This window comes from Strix uralensis, chromosome 1, assembly GCF_047716275.1.
Source record: "Strix uralensis isolate ZFMK-TIS-50842 chromosome 1, bStrUra1, whole genome shotgun sequence".
Taxonomy (NCBI): Eukaryota; Metazoa; Chordata; class Aves; order Strigiformes; family Strigidae; genus Strix; species Strix uralensis.
This window is the reverse complement of record NC_133972.1, coordinates 110,864,714-110,892,375: the sequence shown is the minus strand read 5'-3', so window position 1 is coordinate 110,892,375 and position 27,662 is coordinate 110,864,714. Positions and strand designations below refer to the sequence as shown.

General features: G+C 37.7%; 1 protein-coding gene across 9 annotated transcripts; it reads left to right on the top strand.

Annotated features, from left to right (window-relative positions):
- The first annotated feature begins 143 nt into the window (after window positions 1-143).
- On the top strand, window positions 144-27,451 carry C1H18orf63 (chromosome 1 C18orf63 homolog). 9 transcript variants are annotated; one of them, XR_012629948.1, is made up of 16 exons: window positions 144-1,956; window positions 2,991-3,574; window positions 4,228-4,306; window positions 5,695-5,751; window positions 7,179-7,290; window positions 8,467-8,508; window positions 9,480-9,556; window positions 10,958-11,067; window positions 11,725-11,821; window positions 11,914-11,999; window positions 12,560-12,737; window positions 13,897-14,973; window positions 15,951-16,067; window positions 18,473-18,560; window positions 21,177-21,336; window positions 27,366-27,451. XR_012629948.1 is itself a non-coding variant. In XM_074877232.1 (16 exons), the coding sequence occupies exons 3-15, from the start codon at window positions 3,441-3,443 to the stop codon at window positions 18,527-18,529; spliced, it is 2,223 nt and encodes a 740-aa protein (XP_074733333.1). In that variant the 5' UTR covers window positions 144-1,956; window positions 2,991-3,197; window positions 3,405-3,440; the 3' UTR covers window positions 18,530-18,560; window positions 21,177-22,604. The 9 variants fall into 9 exon arrangements, 8 of the variants coding, with proteins under 8 accessions (XP_074733333.1, XP_074733341.1, XP_074733315.1 ...); XM_074877232.1 differs by lacking the exon at window positions 27,366-27,451 and having other exon boundaries at window positions 2,991-3,197; window positions 3,405-3,574; window positions 21,177-22,604; XM_074877240.1 differs by lacking the exon at window positions 27,366-27,451 and having other exon boundaries at window positions 3,405-3,574; window positions 21,177-22,604.
- The last annotated feature ends 211 nt before the right edge of the window (window positions 27,452-27,662 follow it).

The window sequence follows — 27,662 nt, the reverse complement described above, 5'->3', positions numbered from 1 at the left end:
CACTCTGCCCTCTCCCGCCCCGCCCGGTTTTTCACCAGGCTGGGGAAGTCACACACGCACCCGCCCGCCCGCCCGCGGTACCCCTGAACACCAGCCGACGGGGCCCTGCGGGGTCACCGGACCGACGGCGGCCGCCCCGCCCCGCCCCCGCGCGCGCGCGGTGTATGCTCGCGCCGAAGGTGGGAGGCGCGCGGCTGTCCGCGCGCCCCGCGTAGCCCCTGAGGGAGCCCGGCGGGAGCGGCTGGAGGAGCGGCCCCGCCAGAGGTGCTTCCCTACCGCTCCCCGAAACCTCCCGGCTGCCGCAGGAGCCCCTCACCCAGCCTGGGGAGAGCTGTCCCGCGGGCCTCGAGCCGAGGCTTCCCTGGTACACCCCCCTGCCCTGCCTGCCTTGCTGCCGGGTGGGCTGAGGGCACAGGGGGCAGCACCTTCCCCTTCTCTTGGTGACGGCCTTTCACTCACCCGCCACCCTGTTTACCTTCAGTTTTGTTAAACCTAAACCGGGTTTCTTGGCTCTGGCCATGGATGTGTTTGGTGGCTTTGTTTGCGTGTGGGGCCAGAATGGGTGTCCCGGTCCCTGTCATGGCAGCACCCTGTGCTGCGCTAATTGTGCTGGATCACACCTGTACACTACTTTGGTGCCTCAACAGCAATTGCCCCATGTACATGCTCTGGGTTTTTTTGTGGGGTTTGTCTACAGCATAACTTCAGTGACGTAAAATTTACCCAGCATGACCTGCCGAGGCACCTTTTCTCAACGCCAGTGCTTAGGAAGTTGTTTTGTTCCCTGAGGGTGTGCTTTTGGTTATCTGTGTGCAGGCCAGCTTCGTACTTCCTTGTTGAATGCCACCACGATCTTCAGATCTCATCTCTAGTTCATTACAGTCAGCCTAACAGGAAGAGCGGCTACTGTCCCTCACATCTTGGTGGTGTTCTCAGCTTTAATAATGAAGCTTTTCATTCCATCTTTCAGGTCGTTACTGCAGTTGACAAATATCGCCACCAAGTTCTGTGATTTACCTGTCTGTTCTGACAGAAAACCAGCAATAGCCATTCTCCTACTGATGTCCTGCTCAGCTTAGCAGGAGCTCTGTGGTGGTTTCAGGTTCACGTGTTGTGATTGTTGGCATCTGAAGACATAACTTCTCCCACACACTAAGTTCTCCTACTTGTACAGAAGGCAGTTGGGTTTATTTCCTATGATTTATAACTGGTAGTTCTGTCTTAACTGATAGTTCTATGTTAACTGGTACTTCTCTCTTTATCCTCTCCCCTGAAGGGAGAAGCCATCTGCAAGCACTCTGTTGCATTAGCTTTTAAGATGACTGGGAAGATTTAACTTAGGCTGAATACAGTGAGTGGTTCCCACAGGGGAGTTCGCCTCAAACAGCAAGCGGGTCACTGGAGCGTTGCAGCATGTGTTTTACAACATCTTTGCCACAAAAATCCCCAGCTGGCCATTTAGAATTCTTTTAAACATTATGAAAGCTGAGGACCCAGCCTTTCTTTTCTGAGTTTGCAAACGGACAACATTTTTTTCTCATTTGTTTGAAATGGTCCTTTCCCTTAAGCTGTAGCTTTTGGAATTCTCTGATGAAGTGATAGTCTTGGCTGACACTTAAAAAAAATCTACTTTTTATGAGTGCTACAAAAAATTTGAAATGTGTTTTCCTTTAAGGGTAGGAAGCAAGGAAACGTTATTTTCTTTTAAATTACAGTTATAAAACAGTGACTGTGTGATTTTTCTAGGATATGACTGAGGTTAATTGTTTAATGGGTTACACTGTATCAAGGCAAAACAAAATCAGAACAACAAAGTTATCTTTGACATTGTTCCTCAAAACATGTTGCCAGTTCATTGTTTTTTGATCACAATTTGCAAAATTGCTTTTCAGGTGGATACCTGGTGACTTCATAAAATTTGGAAACGAAATATTTATTGCTATCTTCACTGCACTGGTAAGACCACTTTCCAAAATGGCTTTAGGGTTTGGAGGGTGGAGAACTATTAAAACAGCTTTTTCTGGTGTGCAGTGTTTGTCCCTGGATTTTTATAACAAGCAGACTTTCTACCTGCCTGTTTTTCTTTAAAACATTTTGATTGAGAAAGGTGCTGTAGTTAAAAGGTGTATTTTCTTTAATGAAATGTTAGATGTTTTGTTATAAATATTCTAGTTCCTTTGCACTGAGCCTGGCCCGTACTGCAATACATAGGAGTGTACAACAGGCATTTCAACAGGCCAGGTAACAACCATAACTTACTCCCACTCCCACATGAAATTTGCATCAAAGGATCACATTCTTAGTCTGAAATTCTGATTCTTTTGGTTGTTCTTTTTGGTGCTTTTTAGGAAGTTTCAAAAATGGCTGTGTTGCAGCACATCTGCTCAGTGATATGGCAGTGCATATCCATGTATCCATGTACTCTCTATTCCAACTTCACGTGAAATATCAGGTCATGTGCACTTCAAGATATTGATTGTGGCCTGAGCCCAGAACTGCCTCATACTCTTGAACACAAAATATAGTCAATCATTTCTATTGTAAGGCAAGGCTTAGGATGTGAGAGATGGCCTTGGTAGAACTACTATACGTCTAACCATATCCCACTCTAAATACCAGCTATGTTTTCTTCATCTTTTGATAAGTATGTAGGAGTGTACTTATTAAACATTCTCACCAAGACAAAATACTGTTCTTCACACGTTTCTCCTTTGAGAGCAAGATTGGGAGAACAAATTATCTGTGTTCATTATTAATCGTATAGCTGAATGTGATTCTGGATTAGTACAGCTTTCTGCTCCATGTAAGACTGTACTCAGTTCTTCATAGGTTAGAATACGGTGTTCACCTGTCGCTTGAGAAGAGAGGTGGATTTAAGCAGGGAACACACAAGTTCTCTGTACCACTAGGAAGGGAGACTGGTGAAGGGAAAAAAGGAAAAGATTTCCACCATGCCTCTGTGTTTCTGTGGTTTTCATTCTCTCTCACAGGCTGGCCACGGTCTTTGTGTGACTCAAGGAGGAGATCTCTGTTTTGCTCCTGGGAATTAAACCTTCTTGCCAGACAGGAGGGGACAAATATCACAGAGGGATTCCTCAGCTCTTGGATCCCACATAAATTCCTTCCCCAGTGTTGACTGAGAAGAAGATGGAAAGGATGCTTTTGTCCTTGTCTTCACTCTGAATATTTTGACTCTCGTAACTGATTATTTTTTCAAGTGTAATACATTATTTATAGCAAAAGTGTATTGAGCTGTCTGTTGTAGTTGACCAAGTTATGTTATATTGCCTACCTAATCTTAATCAGAAGATAATTGATTATTCATTTACCTGGTACAATATACTTCTAAGGTTCTGTAAACAAATATCTGCCTTATAAAAATGAATTTAAATTTTTCTTTTAAGACCCAGGCACCGCTTTGGGGCAGCCAACAATATAACATGAATGACACCAGGCACCAGTCTCTGTTCTTTGTCAGTATGCCAGAGCTACAAAAACTCTGTGCCACTACAGTAACACTGAGTTCTCAGATACCAGAAGCTGAGACAAGGAGTAAACAGATAAAGATTTGCAGGTAAAGAATTCTGAGGGTTATTATTTTCAGAAGTTCTTGGTGGTTGTTATTCAAAGATTTTATTAGCAGTACTAGAATTAACTGTAATAAAACCATCAAAATTCTTATCAGCAGCAAACAGTATAAAATTGTTCAAAATAGGGTGGGGTTTTTTGTGGGGGACTTGCTGGCTATTGGGGAAAAAAACCCACATATATGTTTTCAATGTCATCAGCTAAAACTAACAAAGCCACCTACTTCAAATTAATAAATAGTTAAAATTAATCTGTGTTTACATGCAAAGTTGGGATGCTTTATGTCAGTTGAGATTGAGTGAAAAGAATACTCAGAAAGCATATGTATGCTCCTTAGGGTTCACCAAGCAGTATGTCACTCCCTTTAATAGGAAAGGGGAGAAATGAGAAATTCTGCCCAAAGGAACACTTTTGGAGAGTTCCAAACATGCCAAAGGTTCGTAGTCTTTGTCTTAAACCACTATGGGTGGGTTAAGAGCAAGTAACTTGGACTTCTCCAACATGTTATACTGAGCCACTGGAAACCAATTAGAAGTGGAATGTATTACGTTTGCAGAAGATGAGGAAAATAAATCTAAGCTAAGAAAATCAGGTACAGAAAATGATTTTTTAATTTTTTCTAACTTTTTTTTTTAATAGACAGTTATTGTTCCTGCATCAAGACATCCTTTCTGCACCTGTTATTGGAACACTAAATCAAATTTCAGTTGTAATGGCGGTCAGTATCACTGTGTAAATAGGTATATCTAGTTACATACTGTTGTGGATGAGCGGAATGCACCTCACTCAAAAGAGAGAAGCAGCAATATGTTTTATTGAGGTAAAAATAATAATTTGACAGAGTTCAGTAAGTTTGATAAGCTTTAACAGTGATTTGGCAAGTTTCAATACATTTGATGGCAAGGCTTATTAATTACTGCATGGAAGAAACACACAAAGGAAAACTGAGTTAGAACGATTCACACGGAGGACGGAGGCACAAAGAGTAAAGAGGACCCTCCCGTTGAGTCTTGAGGTTCAGAGTGGACCCCCTTGCTTTCTAAACTCCTTTTTGGAGCCTAGGTGTGGCTGGATCCAGTCATAATCTCAGACTTGGTCAACAGTTCATGTCTAACGGAATTACCCACACAATGTTTATAATGTCTGAGTAGCTACATGGATTAGTAATGCTTCTTAGTATTAATTCAGCATGCTATCAGTCACTTACTGAGGATCTGTCGAGGGTAAGGGATGTCTCTGCCTTGGGTAAGGAATCTTTAACCTCAAGAGGGGTCCCTGCTCAAGGGGAAAGTCACCTGGCATGCAGGCCAGCTGCCGTTCAGGGAGAGCTCATATTGGGCCCATCCTGATTTTGGTATTTATAGGGTGAAGTAGTTGGCTGCTTGTCAATAGTATAGACAAGACAGATGTCTTTGGTTTAGCTCTGATATCTTGTTCTGTACTTTGTTTATCTTGTACTTTTGGGTTTCAAAACCACATTTTGAAATATTTTTCAAGACACCTTCACTCCCTTGTACATGAGCCAGGGGCTTTCCAGCTCACAAGTTCACCCCAAGGACATGAGGCCTGTTGCTTCTTGGTCAGTCTGAATCAAAGTATGGCTAGGAGTCAAGCATATCCATCACACATACATGCATGTTTCTCTAAGAAGTGTTTTGTTTGAGGATCAAGAATAAGTAAAATTATGTCATTTATAGCAAACTTCTATTTTTGTGCATTAGTAATGTAGATGGCAGCTTATGTCTTCTACACTTGACGAAATGGCCTTTTCAGATGGTGAACATTTTGTGGAACAGAATGGACTCAATTGGTAAGATGCCACCCAATTCACAATGAGAGCAGTAGGGGCAGAGTTCTGCGATTTTGTTTTGGGCAGTCTTTTGCTTGCTTGTTAGTGTGTCTTTAGCTGGAAATGAGATTACACTATGCCTGAACTAATTTTAGTTATCATTCTCCTTTACAATACAGGATATGGTGTTTGCTTTAAATATTCCTTAGCATGATTTTCTTAGGCAAAGTCACTGATGGACCAAAATTTAATTTATGATTTGCTAAAAGACTCCTTAATTTCAGATACTTGACTTTTTTTTATTTATTTATTTTTAGATACCATTTTACAAATCAGGAATATGTCAAGCCTACGTAGAGAAACAAGGAGCTACTGTAAGTGCTGAAAGATGTCACAGCTCTTAGGACTGTTACACTTGTGTGCAATTGCTGTTGCCACAGATGAGTATTTTTCATAGGGCATACAATTTGCACTACAGGAGCCAAGTTTCAGGGTAGAAAAGTCTGTGCCATAGACAAAATGTCTCTTATGATTCTGGGTATAGTAAGTATATTTTGTCAGAGTTAAAAGTTTTAAGAAGTTCCTGAACAATTCCACTAGAGTTTTCTGCTGGAGTGGGATCCTAATCCTGCTCAGGGGCGTTGGGGTTCGACCTCGAGGCAATGACAGATCTGTCCTTTGGACCAAAGACCTGCAGCTCTCCTGCTGGTGTCACCCTCTCTGCATGTGCCCTGTAGGTGCCACTGGTGAGGGTGTTCAGACAGCTTAACTGTCTCCCCATTCACATTTTGGGTTTACCCAGGCTGCATAGGACAGTCTCAGAGAAACAAAACAAAACCAGAGATGGAACCCGTGAGCTTAACAGCTGATATATTTTTAGACCATTATGTGTATTCTTTGCTATCTTCTAGTATGCCATGTTTGTGGGTTTTCTGAATGGATGTGTGGATGCACAAAAATTGCTGAGTCAAAAGAGTGATTGTAATCAAAGGCAGTAGCTCTCGTGATTTATTTGCACAGCCAGTTGGGTGTATTTTTCTTTGTTGCAAGAAGTGTACATGCATATCTGGATTAGTAAGACATATACTGTTCAAATATGCTTACCTTACAAAGCTGCTTTATGTTGATATGCATAACTGAACTGTCATGGTTAGATTTTCCCACACCAGCAGATTAGTAGTACGAAATATATTTAATAACCATGAGCTGCAAGCAGATCCTTGCAGGATCTCATTAGAAACATCCTCCTGGAGGTGTATTAGTTAACTGGTTTTAACCCATTTTAATTAATTTCTTCTTCTTGAGTAATGCTAACTGTCACCAGAAAGCTATGCAGGACAGGCAAGCAGTCAGGCAAGTAGTACTGCTGGGTGAACAAAGCTACATCATCTGTTGTTCGTGTAATTCTAAGAAAATGTCTCTGGTCTTGAGTTTGACAGCAGAGTTAATGTATGTAAATTTTGGATGTTGTGCCTATTGTCTGGAAAGAGATGCATATCTAGTAAAGTATTCCATATAGTTCAATTAATCTTTTCCCCAAGGCTATTATCAGCCCCGTGAAAACATTAAATGAATTGTAGTGCACCTTACTGTGGTGACACATGAAATCTAAATGCCTACATCAAATATTGTGCTGACCTCCTCTTGTAGCCAAGTAGATGAAAAGTAAAGATGTAACATATACTAGCACTTGGCTCCAAGATGCAGTAGCAGTATCTTTGATTAAATTTTGAGTGAAGCCTTTAAAAAAATCTGTTAAATTATTAATAATGTATTTTTCTTTTCTCACTGATGTTATTAGCTGGAAGCACCACAAGCAGTGAGTCCAGCCATTCTCCAAACCTGTCTCTCCTACACACTTACAGCCAGACTTGCACCCGTATGGAACAAGGCTGGTCATCTCTTGGTGCAAGGTATTTAACTGACCTGGGTCAGGGATCAAGCATTTAGTTTTTGGTTGTTTATTGTTGCATTTATCTTCCATAATTTAATTTCCATCATTATTTCATTCAGTTATCCTATGATTTTTTTTCTTTGATTGCATTTCTATTGTTCCTTTGTCCAAGTTCAATGATTTAAGTTAACAATCTCAATTGACATATCATTCATTTTTTCATCTTCCTCTTCATCTTTGTAAGAGATCAAATCATTATTTCAACTGAACGTGGCATATCAGATTAATAATTTCCAAACCAAATATTGTTGGACGGTAAATGCCTTCTAAAAATTGGGCCTGTTTTTCAGATTCACGCTTTCATCGGTGGCACTTCTGCACATGGTTTGCATGCATAGAGAAGTGTTTTTCTGTCAGACCATCTCCTTCTACCAAGTTCTGTCTTTCTAGATGGTAGTTCCTTTGTCTGACATCTCTCTACTAACTCCTGTGTAGGATATATGTGAATTACCAAAGTATGGAAAAACAGATGTGTTTCAGCTACTGCGGTGTGCTGTTATTAAGTAGAGCAATTGTATAAATGATTCCAAATATACATTGAGAAAAGTGTATATGTTATTGTCTTATTTCCAGTCACAATATTAGCAGTATCTTGTTTTCAATATCTTCAAAATATACAGATCTCTGAATGAAAGCAACCTATTCAGGAATAGCAGCTAGAAGTAGTGGGGTAGCTGATATAAAACTGATTTTAATGAAAGACATTGACTAACAGCAATAGGATCCTGGTACATGCAGCTTGTTTAACCATATATGTTGCTAAAGCTGGGCAAAACTGATGATATATGGTAAAATATGTAGTAATACTATACAGATTTGCTTTTGAACCTGCAATATTTATGAACTGGTAGTCAATTAGAAATAGTTCTATGTATAAAGTCCTTACTGGGAGGAAAAAATCATGTGTAGCTTGCTGTCCACTAATATACCTTCATATATCTTTCTTTTTTATACAAGATGTTAATGAATCAGTGAAAAGTTAATTGATAGAGGGGTTTTCCTCTCCTTAAAAGGAACAATCGTTTCAGAATTCATGACACACACAAACAAAACTGTGGGATTTCTCCTTTTTTTTTGCATAAAGACATTAGGCATATGGTTTAGAAAATAATGTCTATCTATTTTATTTATTAAGGGAAAGATTTTTTGTCTTGTTCAGGAAGGCAAAATGCTGTTGGTAAGTACAATATTCTGTTAATGGTAAACTTGTGAGAGCAAGGGATAGTTATGTGCTTTCATACTGCCGTGATCTTGGAATTACCAACGCAATGTCTTTTCATTTTTCATTCTGTCAAAATCCACTTGATAGCAGATGATGTTCTGTATGTAACAGTTGTCAGCTCAACTGCACCTTTGAAAAATTACCCACAAAAAAGGTAATTTTTCTACTATTAATCTACAGCCATAGATTGAAATTTGCCATTTAAAAATTATGATTATTGCAATTAAGTGCCCCTGCCTCAAATTATGAGTCTTGCAAGTGATGTGAAAGTTCCATAACAGCAGATATGAAAATGAGCTAAAGTGACTGTCCTGTATGTACTATGTTTGCTGTTCACAAAAGTTGAGTCACAAAGCATGCTGCTTAGCTATTGCAAAAATTACGCAGTAATACTTTTATACCAGTATAAAAGTTAAAGATTACATCTGGGGATATTGAAGCCTAAATTTGTAACAGAGACATATGTTGAGGAACATAATATGTCCCTGTGCTACAGCTTGCTCAGAGCTGGGTGAATGTTCTGGAGATGTGTCAATAACTGCTTGCCTTGCTCATATAGTCTTTCCTATTAACCACTTCTGGATTCGGAATGCTGGGCTAGAGGGCTCACTACAGCCAATGGTTATAAGAACCACATTTGCTCTGAAAATGGGTGTTTCTGTATCAAGGATATGAGTATCAAGCATCCAGTTGCCTGGGCAGCCGTGAGTTCCTAGGGAGGTGTACTGTATGGATGGTAATTCATTATTATTTTAGTTTTTCACAGTTAAATGCACTTAATTTCCATGCTGAGGAAGACTAGCCTTTTGATTTTCAAATGCAGCATTTTGACTAACAATTATTTTAAATAAACATTTGGTTTAGCTTTCTGTCTAACAGGTCAACTGTAGTTCAAAACAGGGCCTTGTGCTTTGTTTTTATTTTAGTTTTAGACCTCAATGTATCAGAGAGACAGCTTTGCATCAGTGTGGAGGCTTGCTCAATTCGGTTGCCACCCCCTGAGGTATAAAGCAGTTAGATTTTCTATGACTGTATTTGTCTTATTAATCTTCATCTTCTTTTCTGTTAGGTGACTTGCAATTAGCATGATGGGGATAGAAGAGCTTATTTCTGATTCCATTATGACAGTAATATTCATTGACTATCTGCATCTGTTATCAGTGCATAACATCCATATTATATCTATATTGATGCATTCTAGCAAGCATTGTAAAATTGAGATTCTAGACTAATTAAGAGGCTTTTAAAAAATGCTATCAGAATACAGTAGTGAAGTGTCTTTATGATTCTCGATTTTCTACCAGCAGTGTTTTCTAGGCAGCTTTCACTCTCTCACTGTAATACATAGACAGTTTTGAGTAACATCTTGAAAGTGAAGCTACAGATAAGTTGTCAGCACTAAGTCCCTGTATATATTTATTCTGGAATCTGCTTAATTTTCTATACAGCTTTCAAAATATGGGAGCAGCCTGGATTATGCTACTTGTAATCATAATTAATAAATCGTTTAAGAAATCATGGTTGAGCTTGAAACATTATTATCATTTGTGACAGGCATGTCACCTTTGTTGAATATGTCCGTACATACAGGGCCATATTTGTCAGGCTTGCTGGTTTCTTCCAAAATAAGTATTTCTGATCCAAGCTCTTCTTTCTTAGAAGAATAGGATTTCTTCTGTGACCTAGTTGGACAGCATAAACATTAAAGCTATGTATAGGAATCCAGTTCAAAAATGACACAAAGCAATGATAGAAGCGATCATGATGTGGCTTTGTTATCAATTTGATCAGTTTAATACTTTTCTAAATCAGAAATGGCCAGATTTTCTTGTCAGTGAAGAAATGCAAATGCTGGTAGACCATAGAGACAGAAAATGGATCTCAAATCTCAGTGTTTGATTGGTCCCTACAGTCAAATATTTTCACATTGTGAAAATGTGTGGTGTTTTTTGACTTCTCGCAGTGTGAAACTATGTGTCCCATTAATTCTGCTGCTTGGATCTTTGCGGTTGGTCAGGCAAGGTGGTGTACACAATTACTAGGCTGTCAAACATGGGTTTCTGATTTGAGCTTCAAAAAATGTGCATGGACGCGAGACAGTTCTGTTTGAGAAATTCCTTCTGTACTCTTACATATCAAAACAATTCAAATAAAGTTTAAATTTCACTGATTTAAATAACCTTTAAACCTTGTACTTGCATAACTTGGAAGTGTAGGCTCTAACATAAGATAGCGTGCAGTTTGATAATGGGAATATCTTATGAAATAATCAGTCTGTGAGAGCTGATAGAAGAATAATAATGTATAAACTTCAGTGTATTGTGATACACAACTATTTCTGAAAATTTTAATTTTATACTGCTCTAGAAATATTTGCAAATAACTTTTTTTTTTCTGTTTTAAGTTGGGAGATTTTGATATTTCAGCAAACACCTTAAAGCTGTTTGACAGCAATGAAAATACAGTTATTCACCACCATTCCATATTAAGTAACTGGTGCTATGTTTTGCCAAGGTAGGAGTCTGTTTACATTTCAGGAGAAACAAATATTTCCTGGAATGTTTGCCATACAAATTGTGAATTTGATACTAGTGATAAGAACACTTCTGTTTTACAGTCTGTTTCACATTCAGGAATCTTTGTTTTTTACTTTTAAGGTCTCAGTGTTACGGAAAATGAGTAAAATTAACCAGGAAATCAAAAATTACACATTTAACTATTATTTCAATTTTAGTAATCTCTCTGCTATTTCTGTGATATGCAAGAGCGTTAATTTTTCTCAAATATAATTTTAACAGAAGGTACCAATTTAAAGAAAAAAAAATATTTCCACCTTTGCCACAAACTATTTCTATTTTCACTGATGGTTTTCATCATAAAAATATGAGAAGTAATGATACATTTGCTTTTGTTCTACATTTACTGGTAGTATTACAGACAAGAGAAATTAGACTTGCAGGTGTCAAGTTATTTTCCATATTTCAGGAAATATTGCCATTGTTCTGTCATAAACTTATGAGCTAAAGATATTAGTCTGCAAAACATAAAAATAATACATAAATACTTTCAGTGACAAAAATAAGATTTACTTTTTTTCCCTAAAAGCCCAGTATATTTTCAGCTGAGATTTATGACACCCTTTCTAAGCATCCCTTCTTTACCTATGCACAGCATGAAAATGGGTCAGATCGTAAACATCAGCCACATAATTCCTCCAGAATCTCCCTTCCGTTCATATGAAGAATTTCAGATGCACTGGAAAAATCTGGTGAGAAACAATATACACTGCTTTCATTTTCCCCTCCCTTTTTTGTACCTATTGAACTTGTATTTGTAATATATGTTTGTGGTTTTTTTAAGTATGGATATATTCTTCCAGAGGATCTCAAAGAGACAAAAATATACTTCAGTGTTTACTTCAAGCCAATAGGGGAAAGATTCTTTACGTATCCTTTCAGAGTATTTTTGTTGCATTTCCTCTACTACACTTCTAGCAGAGATCTAAATTTTCATTTTTGAATACGCCACATTGTCTTCTTCCATAATTTCATAGAAGTCAGTGGAGAATTGTTTCACTAGACAAGTTGGAACCAAATATTTAGTCAAGTTCTTTGTCCTAGTATTGAATAATAGTAAGTCTAATAGAACAGTTTGCTTCACAGCTTCTGTAAACATGATAATGCCACTCTAAATGGTGACGTAAAAGGAAGAGTTAAATTCCTGTAAATATATCACCAACAAATATTCATTTTAAAGAGAATTTTCCTGCTAGGAAAGGCTAGACTAAAGATCACTTGTATTGAGTAATCTTTATGATGGTAGGTCAGCATGGTATAGTCATGTTGGAGTCCTGTAACTTTCTAAGCTTCAGTCCCTTAAGAAAGTAAGCGCTTGTTTTCCTTTTTGAAAAAGCTTTAGACATGTTCACGCTTTCTTCTCAACGAAGATGGTTCATAATTATAGAAATGTAAAGAAACTTGTTACGTATCCCTGAACGCTTATTTAGATACCCTTTAAGTTGCATTCGAAGTCAGCCAGTGCAGTATTTCCCTAGAACAGATTCAGAAAGTGTGTTGAACTCTTTTCTTTCTGACATGAAGCGTAATCTTTCACATATATGTGGATTTCCAGTAAAGATGGCAAGTAAAGCACTTTATGCTACACAGGAACTCTCCAGGGCTCTGGTGCGTATAAGGTTTTTTAATAAATATATTAATGGCATGTACTTTGTTCATGGTATGAAGCGGTCTTTGTCATATTCAGAACACAGTAAGAGTGTAAAACTGCTTTTTGCAACAAAGAACTATCAGTCATGTAACTTTTAATGAAATGTGTAATTAAATATTATATTGCTATTTGCCATTGTTACGTTGTTGTTCATATCACAAATACAATAAAAAATTGGACTTAGTGTTAATCCATTGATATGAATATTTGCAGTTCTATAGACCTTATTTGACAGTTGGATATCCAGAACTTTCTCACACCTCTTCCATAATAATAATAATAATAATAATAATAATAATAATAATAATAATAATAATAATAATAATAATAAAAACAATAGCAATTTTTAATTTTTTTAATTACAATTTATTTTTAAAAAAACAAACCAAGAAAAATATCAAGTTCTGTGGACTTACTGATGTAAAAACACTCAAGCTGTAAGATTTACTCCACGGCTGGTGATGGAAAAGAGGCAAGCAATCAAAACTCCTTTAATTTGAGATTGTGACAAAGGCTGAGACTCAAAATTTCTTTGGTAGTAGTGTGTGAAAGAAGAAATGAAGTAAGTATTTCTGAACAAGAAATAGTGACAGAAATTGCAGAGATTCTAAAATACTATAATCCTCTTCCAGAAAGTAGTTCCTGTTTATGTCTCTTCAGTGATCAAAGCTAGAATGGCTCCTCTTTGTCATCTGCAGTTTTTATAGACATCCAAACTGTCTTTTGCTCAGAATACAGATGCTCTTAGAAGTCTTAAGAGATGAGGATCCCTGTCAGTCAAACTCTCTGCAGACCCCCTCAGAAGGGGTAGGCATTGCCTACTGGGAAAGCACTAAACCAAGATAATGGCTGTAATTTAAGTCTTTCCTTCTGAGAAACACGATATTCCCGCATAGTTTATAAACAAAGAATTGTGGGGAGGAGAAAAAAAATCTTCATTTATAGTGACAACAAAACATTGTTTAAAAATATAGTTCATTCTAATTCAAAACAGGGAAATGTATGGTTATACATTGTGATGTATATTGGGTTGATACCATATAGTGATGCATTAGGTGGCACTATCGGATTTTTAAATCCAGTTCATTCGATTTAGTAACTCTTGTTGTATTGCAGGAAATAAAATCTAAGCATATGAAGCTGGCTGGTGAGATGGTTTGTGTAGTATCTCTAACGCAGGCTCCTCCAAGGAAACAGACTTTGCCTAGAATTTCTCCACCATGCAGTATGGAAAACAGCCACTGGATGGAGCGTTTGATCAAAGAGCCAGAAACACACACTTTTTCCAGCAGGTCTAAGGATACAGAAAAGGTTAGCATTGAAGCAACTGAAAAATCTATGAGTAACAGGCAAATACTGGGAGTGCCAGAGTTACCAGTTGTGAAATCTTTAGGAAGGCCTGTAAATTCAGCCTTTGAACTCCCCCCCGCAAAAGTCAGCAAAATTATACCAATTTTCAAAGGAAAGTTGATGCAAATGAATGGAAAGATCACAAATCAAATGGATGGGAAGAAAAGAGAACATGCCGAAAGACATTCACCGAGAAAAATTATGGGTGTTTCATCTTCTATGCTGACTGCATGCAAGTCCAGCATAACTCAGGTTTACAAACCCGTTCAAAATACATCAGTCAAAAATCCTACTCATAGCAGCATACTTCAGGTAACGAACGCAAAAACATACGCAAAACATGGTATACCTGTATTTCAGTGGAAAAGAGAGTCTGGTGGACAAGTGGCTAATTCCGATTTTTCTGATAACTCAGCTTCAGGTGGGAATTCAAGTGAAGTCAATCACAAAAGGGCAAATTCTCCTTCCTTTCTTAAGAATGTTGGGTCAGCGCTTCAGAAATCAAACATCAATCTGAGTCTGAATACATATCCATCTCCTACTTCCAGTGCAAGAAGGGAAAAAAAGTTTGCAAGTCAAAATACCACACAAGTTTGTGAGAAACAACACCAGTCAAAAAAAGTACCTTTGCAGATTTGTAATTCAGACAATGAAATGACAAATTTTTACTTATCACAGCAACAGACAAAGAGATCAAATGAAGGAGCAGGGTTAAATATTCATGAATCTGTCTTAAATGATACCATGTGCCTTGCCAAAAATGAAGAAAATAAAGCAGCATGCCATTCTAAGGACTACAGTGCTATGACAACCAGTCGTCATTCCAAATTGAACTTTGAACAGGTACAGTAAATAACAGGGCTCATTCTCACTGGTTCTCACAAATTCAGTCTATTCTAAAACAATGTTAAGCAATAAAAAGCATGACTTTCATCATGTTCTACCATCATTCTCAAAATAGTTTAAAATTTCTACCATATAAGTTAATGTCAGCCACTGCTGCTTTTTTTATGAGAGGGAAGATGATCTACTGTGATGTCTGAGATACACGCTTTCTTTATTTGGGACTTTTAAGGTGGGATAATTAGTTTTCCTTTCTTTAAGACAGCTTATCAGTTTATCGAGATTTGTGCAAAGTTAACATGGTGAAATTTTCAGTGTTCAGTCTGTCTTCATATGAAACCAGACTAACGAACAGCTCCTAGAAGGAATCGCAAACTTCACCAATTGTGTAGTGCTGACTGCCATGTGTGTAAGGCGTTGTGCTGTTAGACAAACATGGAAGTTTTGCAAATACAAGTTTAATTACAGTTTCTCTAAAAGCACAAGTTGCAACAGGAAAAGTTCCTACCGGGCATAAGGAAAAAAAATCTTCAGAGTGAGAGTGGTTAAGTACTGGAATAAGTTGCACAAAGAGGTTGTAGAGTTGTTACCCTTTCAGATTCTCAAAACTTGACTGGATAGGGCCCAAAGCAATGTGATCTAACTTTGAAGTTAGCTCTGTTTTGAGTAAAAGTTACGATTAGATGACAGCTTGAGATACTTTACAACCTACTTTTTCTATGATTCTGTCTGCATATCAATAAAATATATAGCTGAGCTGATTTCAGTGCAATTTTTATGAGGATGATATCCCACAGGTTTGGCACATGGATGAAATGTGTTGTGCTTATCAATTTTTTTCACCTATAAAATGTAGTCTGGTAGTTTATTTCAACTTTGTGTTATGAGGACACCTTTTGAGAAAGTAGGTCATTTTAACAAGTAGAAAAGTGCTGAGTCTTTTTTGCTAATGAAGGTATAAATGTCTATACTTTAAGGTGGTTATAGGGAACAAGTATCTGACATGTGAAACACTGACTTCAAAACCGACTTCCTCAATCAAGGAGAGCAACATGGAAGCATCTGTAAAGAAAGGTTGTGCCAGAAGAAGACAGGTAAAAAACCCTCACACATACACCCCTTAATCCAGGCTACAAGGACCTGAATTTTAAGATAAAAAAGAAATTTTAAATTTTTTCATTTTGGCATGTTCCAGTTAAAATAGGGAGACCAAGAAATCCTAGCCTTAACCGGTATAAAATTATCGTTAACCATTGGTTATGTTACTGTTACTTCAAGCATGCATTTAAAATGTTTGTCTCCTGCAAACAATACTACTAAAATGAAAGCGTTTAATGATGTTACTTAATGTAAATATGTTTCTGAAGCAGATTTTCTGATTCTACAGAAAACAGTTTTATCCTGCCCAATATAACTATGGGCATTCTCAGTGGATCTGTAAGTGTCTCATCTTAAGTGCTTGAATTCAGCAATGTCCCGTAGAAATGAGTTCCAAAAGGCTATTGGTAATTGAGAGTTTTTAAAAGTTACATTCTCTTAATTATTTAATATATTTAAGTTGTTACTGTATTACTAGATGGGATCAGCAGCAGCAATTAGATAAATTCCTAATATTAATTAGTTTTTATAGTGCTTTTTCCTCTGGATGATGCTCTAATGATAGTAGTGTGTACTTTGAAATTCCTCTTCAAAATATTTTTTCATGATTCTTAAATACTGCTTTTGTCTACCATACCACTGGGCTACACTTTTGTTCCTAAATATCAGTTCTTTAAAACTCAGTTGTATCTTCCATCTTCTTCTCCTTAGAACCACATTCTCTATGTTTTTACTACCCAGAAATTAGGCCCATTAGAAGGAACGGGTCCCAAGTTTCCAATGCTCAGTACAATTGTATCTTCTTACACAAATATGTATGCATTATTTCAGCTAACAGCCAACTGAAAACATTGTATACAATACTGTACAATATCTCTATGGAATAAGCCAGGAGGAAAAGTTGCCTGCATTTAACACAACACTTAACACCCTTTTCACCCAGGTTCCCTTGCCTTTTATTTTTCATTTCAAGCATGACCATCTGAGGTCTCATTACCCATGGTCAATCTGAAGTGCCTTTACCAAGTCACATGTTGCAATATATAAACTTACCTTGTCAACATATTCATCAACTGTTGATTAAGACCTTAAGAACATGTATCCATAATTCAGGTTCTTCCACTTAATTTGCATTTGTTGACATTAAATTTTATCTGTCATCTTTTTGTTTTGTTATGCTTTTCAAGCCAAATACAAGACAATTCTGTAACTTTTAATGACAATTAAAAGAGCACAGCCTGTGCTGTCCGTGCAGCTCAGAAGGGGCCGGTAGAGCAGCCTCAGGGGCCTGCTGGAGGAACACACTCCTACCCTAGAGCTCAGGCTGCAGCAGGGAAGAGGGGAGTTGGTGTGGGAAACGCCAGCCCAGCTGCTCTGAGCTGGCTCCATCCAACTGCAGCTGGGAAAGGCCGCAACTGAGTCTCTCGTTACCGGCCCAGCACTGCAGTGCTACAGTAGTAGAGTCAGGAGTCAGTCTCACAAAGAAGAAAAGGAGAACAGCAACTAAAAATAACTGTGGTTATGAGAATAACACCCTCTGGGGTCTGAGTCCTGCAGGGAGACTTCCACCATGATACAAATTAGGCACTGAAGTCCTTTGCCTGCCACTGGGAATGGCTCAGCCACACTAGGGCTTGTGAGCATGGAACTAGCTCTACAGCTTGGGCAGATGAACAAGCAGAGAGCTTGTAGCTGGTCTGGCAGCACCACGGGGATGGGGAAGGGGCACTGTCCGGTCCTAGTCATGAATCCCAAGTGCCTGGGGATGCCATTCCTCTCTCTCCAGGCAGGCTGTGAGTAGCACGGGTACCGGCCTGAGCCCTGCAAGCTACTTTTGGGAAGCGGCAGGAGACAGCAAGTTCTCTCTGTCTGCTGGCCACACTGCCAGTGCAGCCAGTGCAGCAGTGCCACTTCTGGAGCCAAGTGAGGTGGATGCACAGCTCTAGGGAAGCTTCATCTGGAGTCTCAGAACAGGAGAGGGACTTGTCTATTAACTGGGGTAGGGATGGACTCTCCAATGCTCATTAGTCTGATTCCTCCTCTCTCCAGATTAAAATACAGTGGTGCTGACTGGGGACACTGCTAAACACTTCTCTGAAGCTTTTGTCATTATCTCAAGTTTGGACACCAAAAAGGATCAGCTGTTTTTGAAAATATTGGCTGCCAGCGTGTAAAAGGGTATTTTCAAAATAACTCTGGTTTTAATTATCTACCCACTGTACATATAAACATACTTTACATTGACATTGGAAAATAGAAACTTTATTAATTACTTCTTGTATCATTCAACTAAACATTTCACTCGGAAACAACTTTTCAGTTGAGCTGTTAGCTTAGTATTACTGCTTTATTTGCTTTACTGTTTTTTGCCTTTGTTTGTTTGTTTGTTTTTTGTTAACAGAAGGAAGAAGGTCATTCAAAGTTAAAGAAAGCCAAAAGAAGTAAGCCTTCTATTTAGGATGTTCTGGAGTACTGAAAGAAAACTCTGGGTATGCTTATTACAAATTTTAAATATTTTTCTTTATTAAAATAATATCATGTCTGTAATAGTTCCTGCCCTTTTGGATCATGATAATGATATCAACTGTCTCCAAAGGAATACACTTTACTAAACAAATGGCTTCTAGAGCAAAATAACAAGGTAACAGAACCTAAGATTCTTGGGTTTATTGGACACTAGCAAATAAAGCTTTGTGCTTTTTTGGGGAAACAAGCAACATTAAATACAAAGGCATGTTGTACTTAGTAGAACTTAGAATTTGGTTTAAATTTGTATTTTGATTGGCCGATTTTCTTACAGACTAAAATAAATCTGTTTTTTGTGCTGCTGAGTTTCTTTTGAATCTGAGCTGAAGTTAAAACCATAAACCATTAAAGTGAAGCTATGTATATTATTTAATATCTTTACATGAAATGGGGTGGCTAAATGCTTTTGTGCTGCTAAGATCTAATCCGAGGACAAAATGGTCTGTCATACAAAAAGAATAAATTTAGTTTTGTGGTCAGATATTTCAACACGCATCATAGGTGATTGTCAATAATAGTTTTGCAGGATAGAACAAGCTTTTCCTTTGAATATTCCTTTGAATATTAAGGGTACATATAACATATGAAACCCACCAGTTTTATTGACTTAATGTCTGTCCCAAGTTATCAGTAGTAAAACATGCAGGAAGGAGTAATGTATGCAGTTAACTGTTTCAGAGATAAATACAAGTGTATTTTTTCAAATGAAAATATTGATGTAAGCAAGATGGTCAGACAGACACAACAGCACAAAAATGTATATGATATGAAACAAATGGAAAAACATAGCAATATAGAAGTAAGATATAAACTGTGTATCTTTTAATCTGACTTTTGGATTCAACATAAGTGATAACAAGTAGCCAAATGTGCACTTTGTCTCAGAGATGCACTTTATGTCCTTCCTTTCTTTGCGTCGATAAATTTCCTCCAGTGAATATATGTATCAGTTGTCTGCTTTCCCTAAAGAAAGTCCATTGTATGGATGGAAGCTTTCCATATAGGGCCTTCATGCTTCAGTATTCAGCATATCCTGTTCCTGGGTCTAGCATTTCATCTCTCCTGCTTCAAGCCAGACAGTTCAGGCATGGTCCTTCTTCAGAGGTGATCTGTTTTAGCGATTCAGCATAGATATCTGGAGGTCCAAAGTCTGTGACTTTCACAGAGGACTGATGAACAGAAATGGTGTCTCTGAGAATTGTCAGAACTTTTCTTTTTTACTTAAATAAAAAAAAAAATCTATATTTTTTTCTTATTTATTAGTTAAATGCACAGGATCAAGTTGATCATAATAGGCGATGCTTAAACCCTGGAGAGGAAACAGTGTCTTCCATAAAGTGTTTAAAATATGATTTCTAAGAATCCTGTTGTTACGGGTTCTTCATTGGTGCTGATGATTTTAAAAGAAAACTAGAGCTAAAATAACTTCTGCTGTTGGATTGGTGCCTACAATTTTGATTCTGAAACGCTTTGCTCGGATTTCTTTATTATGTATTACTACACATGCATTCAGAGTGCATGTTTTCATTTGAACACTTGAGAATTACTTGTAAGTTTTCAAATTTGCTGTGTAGCAAGATTTATGGATGAGAAGCTCTTATAATGGAATTCAATGATGTAGTCACCAGGAAGGACTTGGATCTATAATTCATGACAATAAAAACATTTTTACAATTATCTTGCAAAAAGGGTCAGTTTTTATGACTATTGTGCCAAGCTGCACAGTCTCTTAACTTGACCAGGAAATCACAGCATAATCCTAATTTTGTTCTTGGTTTTGATGCTGAAAATAGTGTGTATGTTAATAAAGCAGCATAACAGAAGTATTTAACATTTTAAGAAGTTGAACATTTGATTCTATGCTAAATCATTCTCATTCATTCTGGTTTTACCCACATGCAGACAATCCCCACTCTCTGGGGGAGGATTTGGGCTTTTCTTTGGCATAAAAAGTGTAGCTAGATATTAAGCATGAGTTTGAGATACCCGCCTCCTGCCCCCATATTTAGGTGTCTGGACTACTCTGGGTACATTGTTCTTTCTCAAGGCCATGAAAATTGGGCCAGTGGAACCTCCAGGGCTGCTGAGATGACCAGCCTGTGGGGTGGGGGCAGAATATCTGCTGCTGAGTGAGCTCTGTAAAGTCTGTTGCGTATATCTACTAGATTTCCATTGAATTTAATGCAAGTTTTGACATCTAACACATGTAGACAGCTAAATGTAACTCTGGAGCTCAAAACCATCCTGAGTCAGACTTGAATAGTTGTTCAGTTTAAATAACACCAAATAACAAATAAATAGCACCAGAACTGATTGTAATATTTTGAGGGCCTTAAATTTAAAAACCCAGACCTAAGAGGAAGCATAAAGCTGGGCATAGTACCATAAATTTATCAAGGAGATAATTCTTTCTTGTTCTGTATAAAATTCAAACATTTACCTTGAATGCCCTAAATCCAAACTTTGTAAACAGAATGCAAATGTGGAAATACAGCAACTTTTTTTGCATATTAACCATACAGTTTTGTCTTTTAGTCTCTTTTGTGATCTAAACTTTATCTATGTTTTCCTCCATGTAGGTTCCCAAAAGGGCATTAACATACTTGAGGATCTCTGAGCTTTGTGAATTTTGCTTTGTTTATTTCACAACATTGGTACCTGTTTCTGGATGAAAAACTGAGGGTTAAATACATACAGTCAAGTGAATCCATGTATCAACAACTTCTCCAGACAGTTCAGGTTAATAAGCCTCTAATGAGTTTGAAAATTTAGCTAACTGCTTAGTTTTTGAATCACATTCTGTCTGTCCTAGTACTTACTTACACACTTAATCATTCTTCCAAGTTATTTTGAAGTTCCAAGTCTGTCTTTTTATGATATAATTATATTTAATTATTTGCTACAAAATCTGGGCCTCTTTGTTTCATCAGTAAAACATTCCTAAATAACTTTTCATTGTCAAGTCAAATGGTTAGAAAATAAAAAGTACATTTTTTCTTAGGGGAATAATCTGAAGGCTGGATTTGATCAAGCTTCTTTAATTCTTGTTATACTTTTTAATGAATTGCCATTTTCAGAAATGAAACTGTTCTGTAAAAGAGTTTTTTAAAGTCTAATTGATAACACCATTCTTCAGCAGTTCATGCAGAATGTGTATAGCTGCCCTTTGGCTAATTTTATCAGCATAAATATATCTTTAATGATCTACTTGAAGGTATAGTTACAAATATATATGCATACATGATTGTTGCCCCATAATCACTGTTTCTAAGTGAATATTTTTGTGTTACCTGGAAAATAAGATTCAAATGGCATGCTAGCTCCTAAACTCAAACAATATAGAACTGTAGTTTACCACTTGCTTTGGGTATACATTTGCAAAACTTTTTTCCTAAAGGAATTGGTACGATAGAACTTTGTGTGTTTTATGAAAACCTTTTTAGGTTTATATTGCTATAGCTGTATTTTTATTTACCTGGTTTTTCAAAGTCATTTTTTGCCCTACTGCAATGGCATCTCTTTTTTTGTTTGTTTTTTTTTTTTTCTCAAATGGTGACTGTTAACATAGCTCTAATTTAATGGTGCCAGTGCTTAAAAGGAAGTGGGCACTTCAACAACATGTAATTTTCTCATATGTAATACAAAAAATACAAAACAACATAAATATTACAAAAATCAGAGCAATATGCTCATCAAGAAATCAAATTATATTTACATTTTGTCTGGATATTGGTATACAAAGCTACTTTTCAAATGCTGCAGATTAGTTATCCTTTCATAGGTTTGACTGTGTAATTGATCTTTTTCTTGTCTTACAATGTGAAACAACCTGTGGAGCAGTTGCATTTCTGCTATGCTGTATAAATTAGGGCTTTATCTGATCTGTTTCCTATTGTTGCTTTTTAAATGCTCCTGGTTGCCAACATTTGCCTTGTATTATAACAGAAGTAATTTTGCATTATTCTTGCATTTTCAAATGTTTACATCATTTTGTGTTATCTACTATAATACTCAAAATACAGAAAATGTAATTTTTTCCAATCCAATTTCTTCCATTGAAAATAAAATATTGAATTATTCATTCATGGTAAATTGCTGAATACTTCCTAGTCTATGCTGTAGGGGAGGACCCTGTTAGTCTACCCCACCCACCCACTCCTTGTAAATGTGTAGTAAGGTGTTGACAGTGAGTGGAAACATGCTGGGTGCAGGAGTGGTGGTGGAAATGCCACTAATGGGGAGGATTAGTGGGATTAGTGCTGTGGCTGCCTTCAGAGGATTTGGCGATGCTGAAGGGACCTCCGCTGCTGCCTTACCCTTCATTGTTTCTATGGAGGGGTTGTAAGAGCCCATCTCAGTTTCTCATTTTAATCAGTTCTTAGTGACTGGACAGAACACCCTCGCTTCTGGCAGGTACACGAAGCAGGTATGTCAAAGCACAGGAACCCTCAGTGTCTAGGATCACCTGGAGTCTCCATGTGTGATGTGTGCAGGCCTGATTTCTCAAGATTAAAGGAACAGACCCCTCCACCTGCCCCAAAATATATAAATATACACCAGGAACAAGTGGAAATGTAAAAGGTTAAAACAATCCCCAGGTGTGAGAAACTGCTAAGAGGTCAACTGGCAGAAGATATCACCTGCCCTTTGACGCCTGCTGGGTTTTATAGTGGTTTATAGCTTTTTCATCAGTTTTAAAATCATCTGACTCTGTCTCTAAATTGATTCAGATATACATTTTTGTAACCTTTCTCTGGCCACTGTATTAGGGGATTCAGAAAGCTTCAGTTGAAGTATTCATAGTAAGTTCATATTATTTAGTAAATATGCACTTCCAGAGAGTGAGCTTTCCTCATATTTTCATAATTTGACAGTGTTCTTTCCCTCCCTAGTCTTCGCAGATGTAAGCCACAGGGATTTCTTACATACTTTAAATTGGCATATGCTCAAGTGCTCTGTCAAATCTGAACTTAGAAATTTACAAATTATTTTGTAGGTGCTTATAACAGCAGGGAAGCTTACTGGTTAGTTCTTTCGGTGCCGGTTTCATACCAGCTTGTGGTTAATAGTTGGTTTAAAAATAGTCAGATCAAAGCTTCTAAAAGTACTATGTCACTATATCACAAAATTATTTAGTAAATACAGCAATTTAAGGACTTTGGGCTGCATGCTGATTAGCATCAACATGCTTGTCCTAGCTTCATGGAGAACCATGAATTGAAGAATTCTGTGGCATCTCTTGTACTAGTTCAGGAAAATGATACGTCCCAGCCCTGAAAACAATACAGTGCTCTGTCTCTCTGCAAAACTGTGTAGTTCTGCTGGCCCACAGACAGCACAGAGCAGCGGCTCAACCTCTCACCTAAAAATTTGCAGCCAGGATGAGCAAGTATGTTTTCCCTGGGATCCGTGCAGAACTTGATGCAACCTCTGAACAGCTTAATCCCCCCAGGGTAGCATTAGAATCTGGGACAAAGCAGTCTAACTTTGCTGGAAAATATGTGAAAATTTTTCCCAAAGAGCTTACTATTCTACCAGGAACATAGCTTCTTGCAATGATTGGTTTATTGTTCAAAACAGTGACAAAGGGATTTAAGCTTGCTCCAGCAAGAGAAGTTCAAAACTACCGGAAGCTAATTATGTCTGATCTTCTTGCAGGATGAAGCTTCTTGTCTGGGATCAAATAATCCCTTTCAGGAACAGATAGAGTTTTGTTCCAGTGTGAGAGCCGCCCAGTATGTGTGTAAATAAATACACACACACACATATATGTGTAAAAGCATGTATGCATGTATACACACAAACATACATATAGCTATGTTCCATCACAGATGTTTAAAAAATATGCAGAGTATGTGTAATGTGAAAAATGTTGTTCTAGTACAGAGAGTTCAGATTGGGCAGCAGCGTTTGGTAGTTCCTTGTTGCCCGGTACCAGGGGGTGATGTGCGAGGGGTAATTTTCATTTTGTCACCCTGATTCCCTGTCCACCACACAAAACTCCATTTACATCGATGGGCACAGGCTGCCAAAGCTTAGATGGTTTTGACTGTGCTGTCTCTATCAGTATATGAGCTTAATTAAATACCATTACAACATCAACTACTATTTAAATAAATCAACAGTTAGCCAAGTGTGCCAATAGTTGCAGCTTGCAGTGTGCCTATGGTATGAATTCTTGCGTGATGCCAACTTAGTTGTGAAGGTAAAACTTTCACTCTTTGCTCCATGCCAGGACCTACCTGTTCCAACGCATCAATCTGGGAGTTGAAGCGGGCACCTGGGCAGGGAATCCAAAGTTGAACCTTAACATAAATAAACATAAAGCCTGTGGTTATGTGCTTTTCAGCTCCCACAGTCCAGTAAAGTGCATTTCCCTTAATTATGCATGATATCGCAGCACAGATTTTAGCAAGAATAAACATTCGTCTTACACAGCAGCTGGCCGCCTGTCTCTGTTCAGCCACTGAACAGTACCAGGGAAATCAGCTCAGACTGCTCAGTGCCAAAGTGCTTTCCAGAATAAAAATAAGAAGGGTTATTCCACTGGGAGGTGCTAGCAAAACATACCTATGCCTACACATCCAAAAGAGATGTAGATAACTATTTAACTTTTTATGTTACCTTTTTTATTATATTATGCAGTAGAAATATTTTTATTGCATCTGGAGCTGCATGGCTCTGGGATATTGCAAAGCAGATGAGGTGAATGAAGCAAAATTAAACCTCTGCTGAAGAGGAAAAAAAGAGCGATAAGTTATAATTCAAAAAGATAACGTGTAGTTTTCAGTCTTCAAAAGAAAAATTTATCAGAAAATTAACTTAATTTCTTTTTCTACCATTCATACTGTGGAAGATCATATGGAAAGAAGAAAAATGGACTCTCTGTAAAGCAGACAGCATTCTGCAGCTTACTGTGCATCTTTTAACATATGTGACCAGCATCGTAAAGATCTGAAATTTGTGTAAATTCAAACATTTGTTAACCAGGAAATTTCTGTAGTGGTCTTTCTATTGAAAGAGAGACTTAAGTAACACTCAGTTCCATAAGGTTTTATTTTCTGGGCGATCAGAGACTTTGAAGGCTGATGAAAGCATTTCATTTTATATCAGATCCCAGATCTCCTTTAGGAATGCCCTCACTAAAATGCCACCCAGACAAAATGAACACTTTGTCCTATTGACCAAATGTGTGTTATTATTTTTCAGACTTACGGTACTAATTGGATATTCTGCCTATGTGTTTTTATTTTTTTTATTTTAGAAAGAATAACAATAAAATCTGAATTCTGCACATCAGTGAGAGTAAATGCATTCCAGTAATGGAAAACACGCAACTCCCAATATCTGGGCACCCAGCCAGCCCGGCTTGGTATTAAGCATACATCTTCATTAATTCTCATTTAGAGATTAATTGATTGGTGTTAGCAGTGTAAGCTCAAGTAGTGTGAACCACCATTCAGATGTAAAGGAAAAAACATCAGTTTTATGATTTCGCCCGTACTGGGGATACTGGATGTGTGCATATCCATCGGCTATTGGCATGCATGCATCTACTTAAATCTGAGGCCCCAGCTGGGTGAGGGATGCTGAACTGTACTCCCTCACATCCTGCGCTCCCCTGGCAGAGACAAATCTGCTGGCCCTTGGGTCAGAATGCCGATTTTACCTACTTTCCCAGGCTTTTTCTGGGCTGGAGAGAGCTGACTGGCTGGGAGTGGGCAATAATTTGAGTTAAATCACAGAGACACTCCTTTAGAAAGCTGGTTTGCAAGTTTGACATATGACTACAGAGATTAATTAATTTTAAATGAGTCCAAATTAAAAGGTTAAAAGGTACTTGCTTTCTGCATTGTTATTTAGTGATAATAAGCCAGCGGGAATTTATCATAATTATGCTGGGAGTGTCAATACTCTGAATGCTGTATACATCCTTAATGAGGAAAGTTCTCATCTACTTGGATCTTTTAAAATATTACTGGAAAGTTTAAAAGGTGCTGTAGAAGAAGGGGTTTTTCTGCTTTGCAGCTTATAATACTTGGGGTTTTTTCCAAACTTCCATTAAAAAAACCCCTTATTGTTATGCTATCATATGGAATTTGTAATCCAAGCTGGAGATCTAAAGCAGTCTTATTGGCAGTTGGAAAGGAGAACACAGAGTGGAAGATCTCACAGAAAGTGTCTGCAGATTAAGTAGAAAAATAAAGATACACAGAAGGAAAGCTTTTTGGTGAACAGAGCCCACTCCCCCGTACACCGAGGGTATACCCATCTAGCTGGAATCTCAGCTGAACCTACTGAGTTGTGCATCTGTAATGAGATAACATTGAAATGATGCATCATTAATTTTTAAGACAGCTACTGTTAGAAGTAAGCTATCAGACTTTGTGAAAAGTGTAATAGACCTGTCAGGGCTACATTTTAAACCCACAACATTTTTATTTTCATGTCTCCGAAGAGTCAGTATTTGTTTAAGTTACAGCAACGCTCATTTATTGTGCAGTTTCACACAGTACCCAGGGGAAATTTGATGCAAAGTTTAGCTCCTTCAAATGGACTGCACATGCCTACTACTGCATAATCAGGGAGAGTATTTTCAGAATAGTTCAGAATAATAACGCAGCAGTCTTTTAACATGTTAATTACAAAAAAAAGGTTAACATAGAATGCACCAAGTGTTTTTTTTGTTTTTGTGAACATAGGATAAAATATTTATGGAGTAACTCACTATTTCCTCAAGTTATAATACATTTTATTATCACTTTTAGATGTAACAGTCACGTAAGCTCAGAAGGTCTGTAAAAATTTGGAAGTCACATAGCATCACTGGCTATGATGCTGTTCTGATGAGCTTAGACTTGAACAGACAGGACTGACTCATAGTTGGAGGCACAGGCTACGGATAGGAATAAAGAGCTGGTAAGTATCAGAATTTATAACTGATTCTAGGTCACCTGATTCCCACTGAGTTCTTCATACATTTTATTGTGTCTCCCTTTATTATTATGGTGGCACTTCTGTTAAAGCTAATTAATCAGTCATACTGAATTCTGTGTCATTTTTGT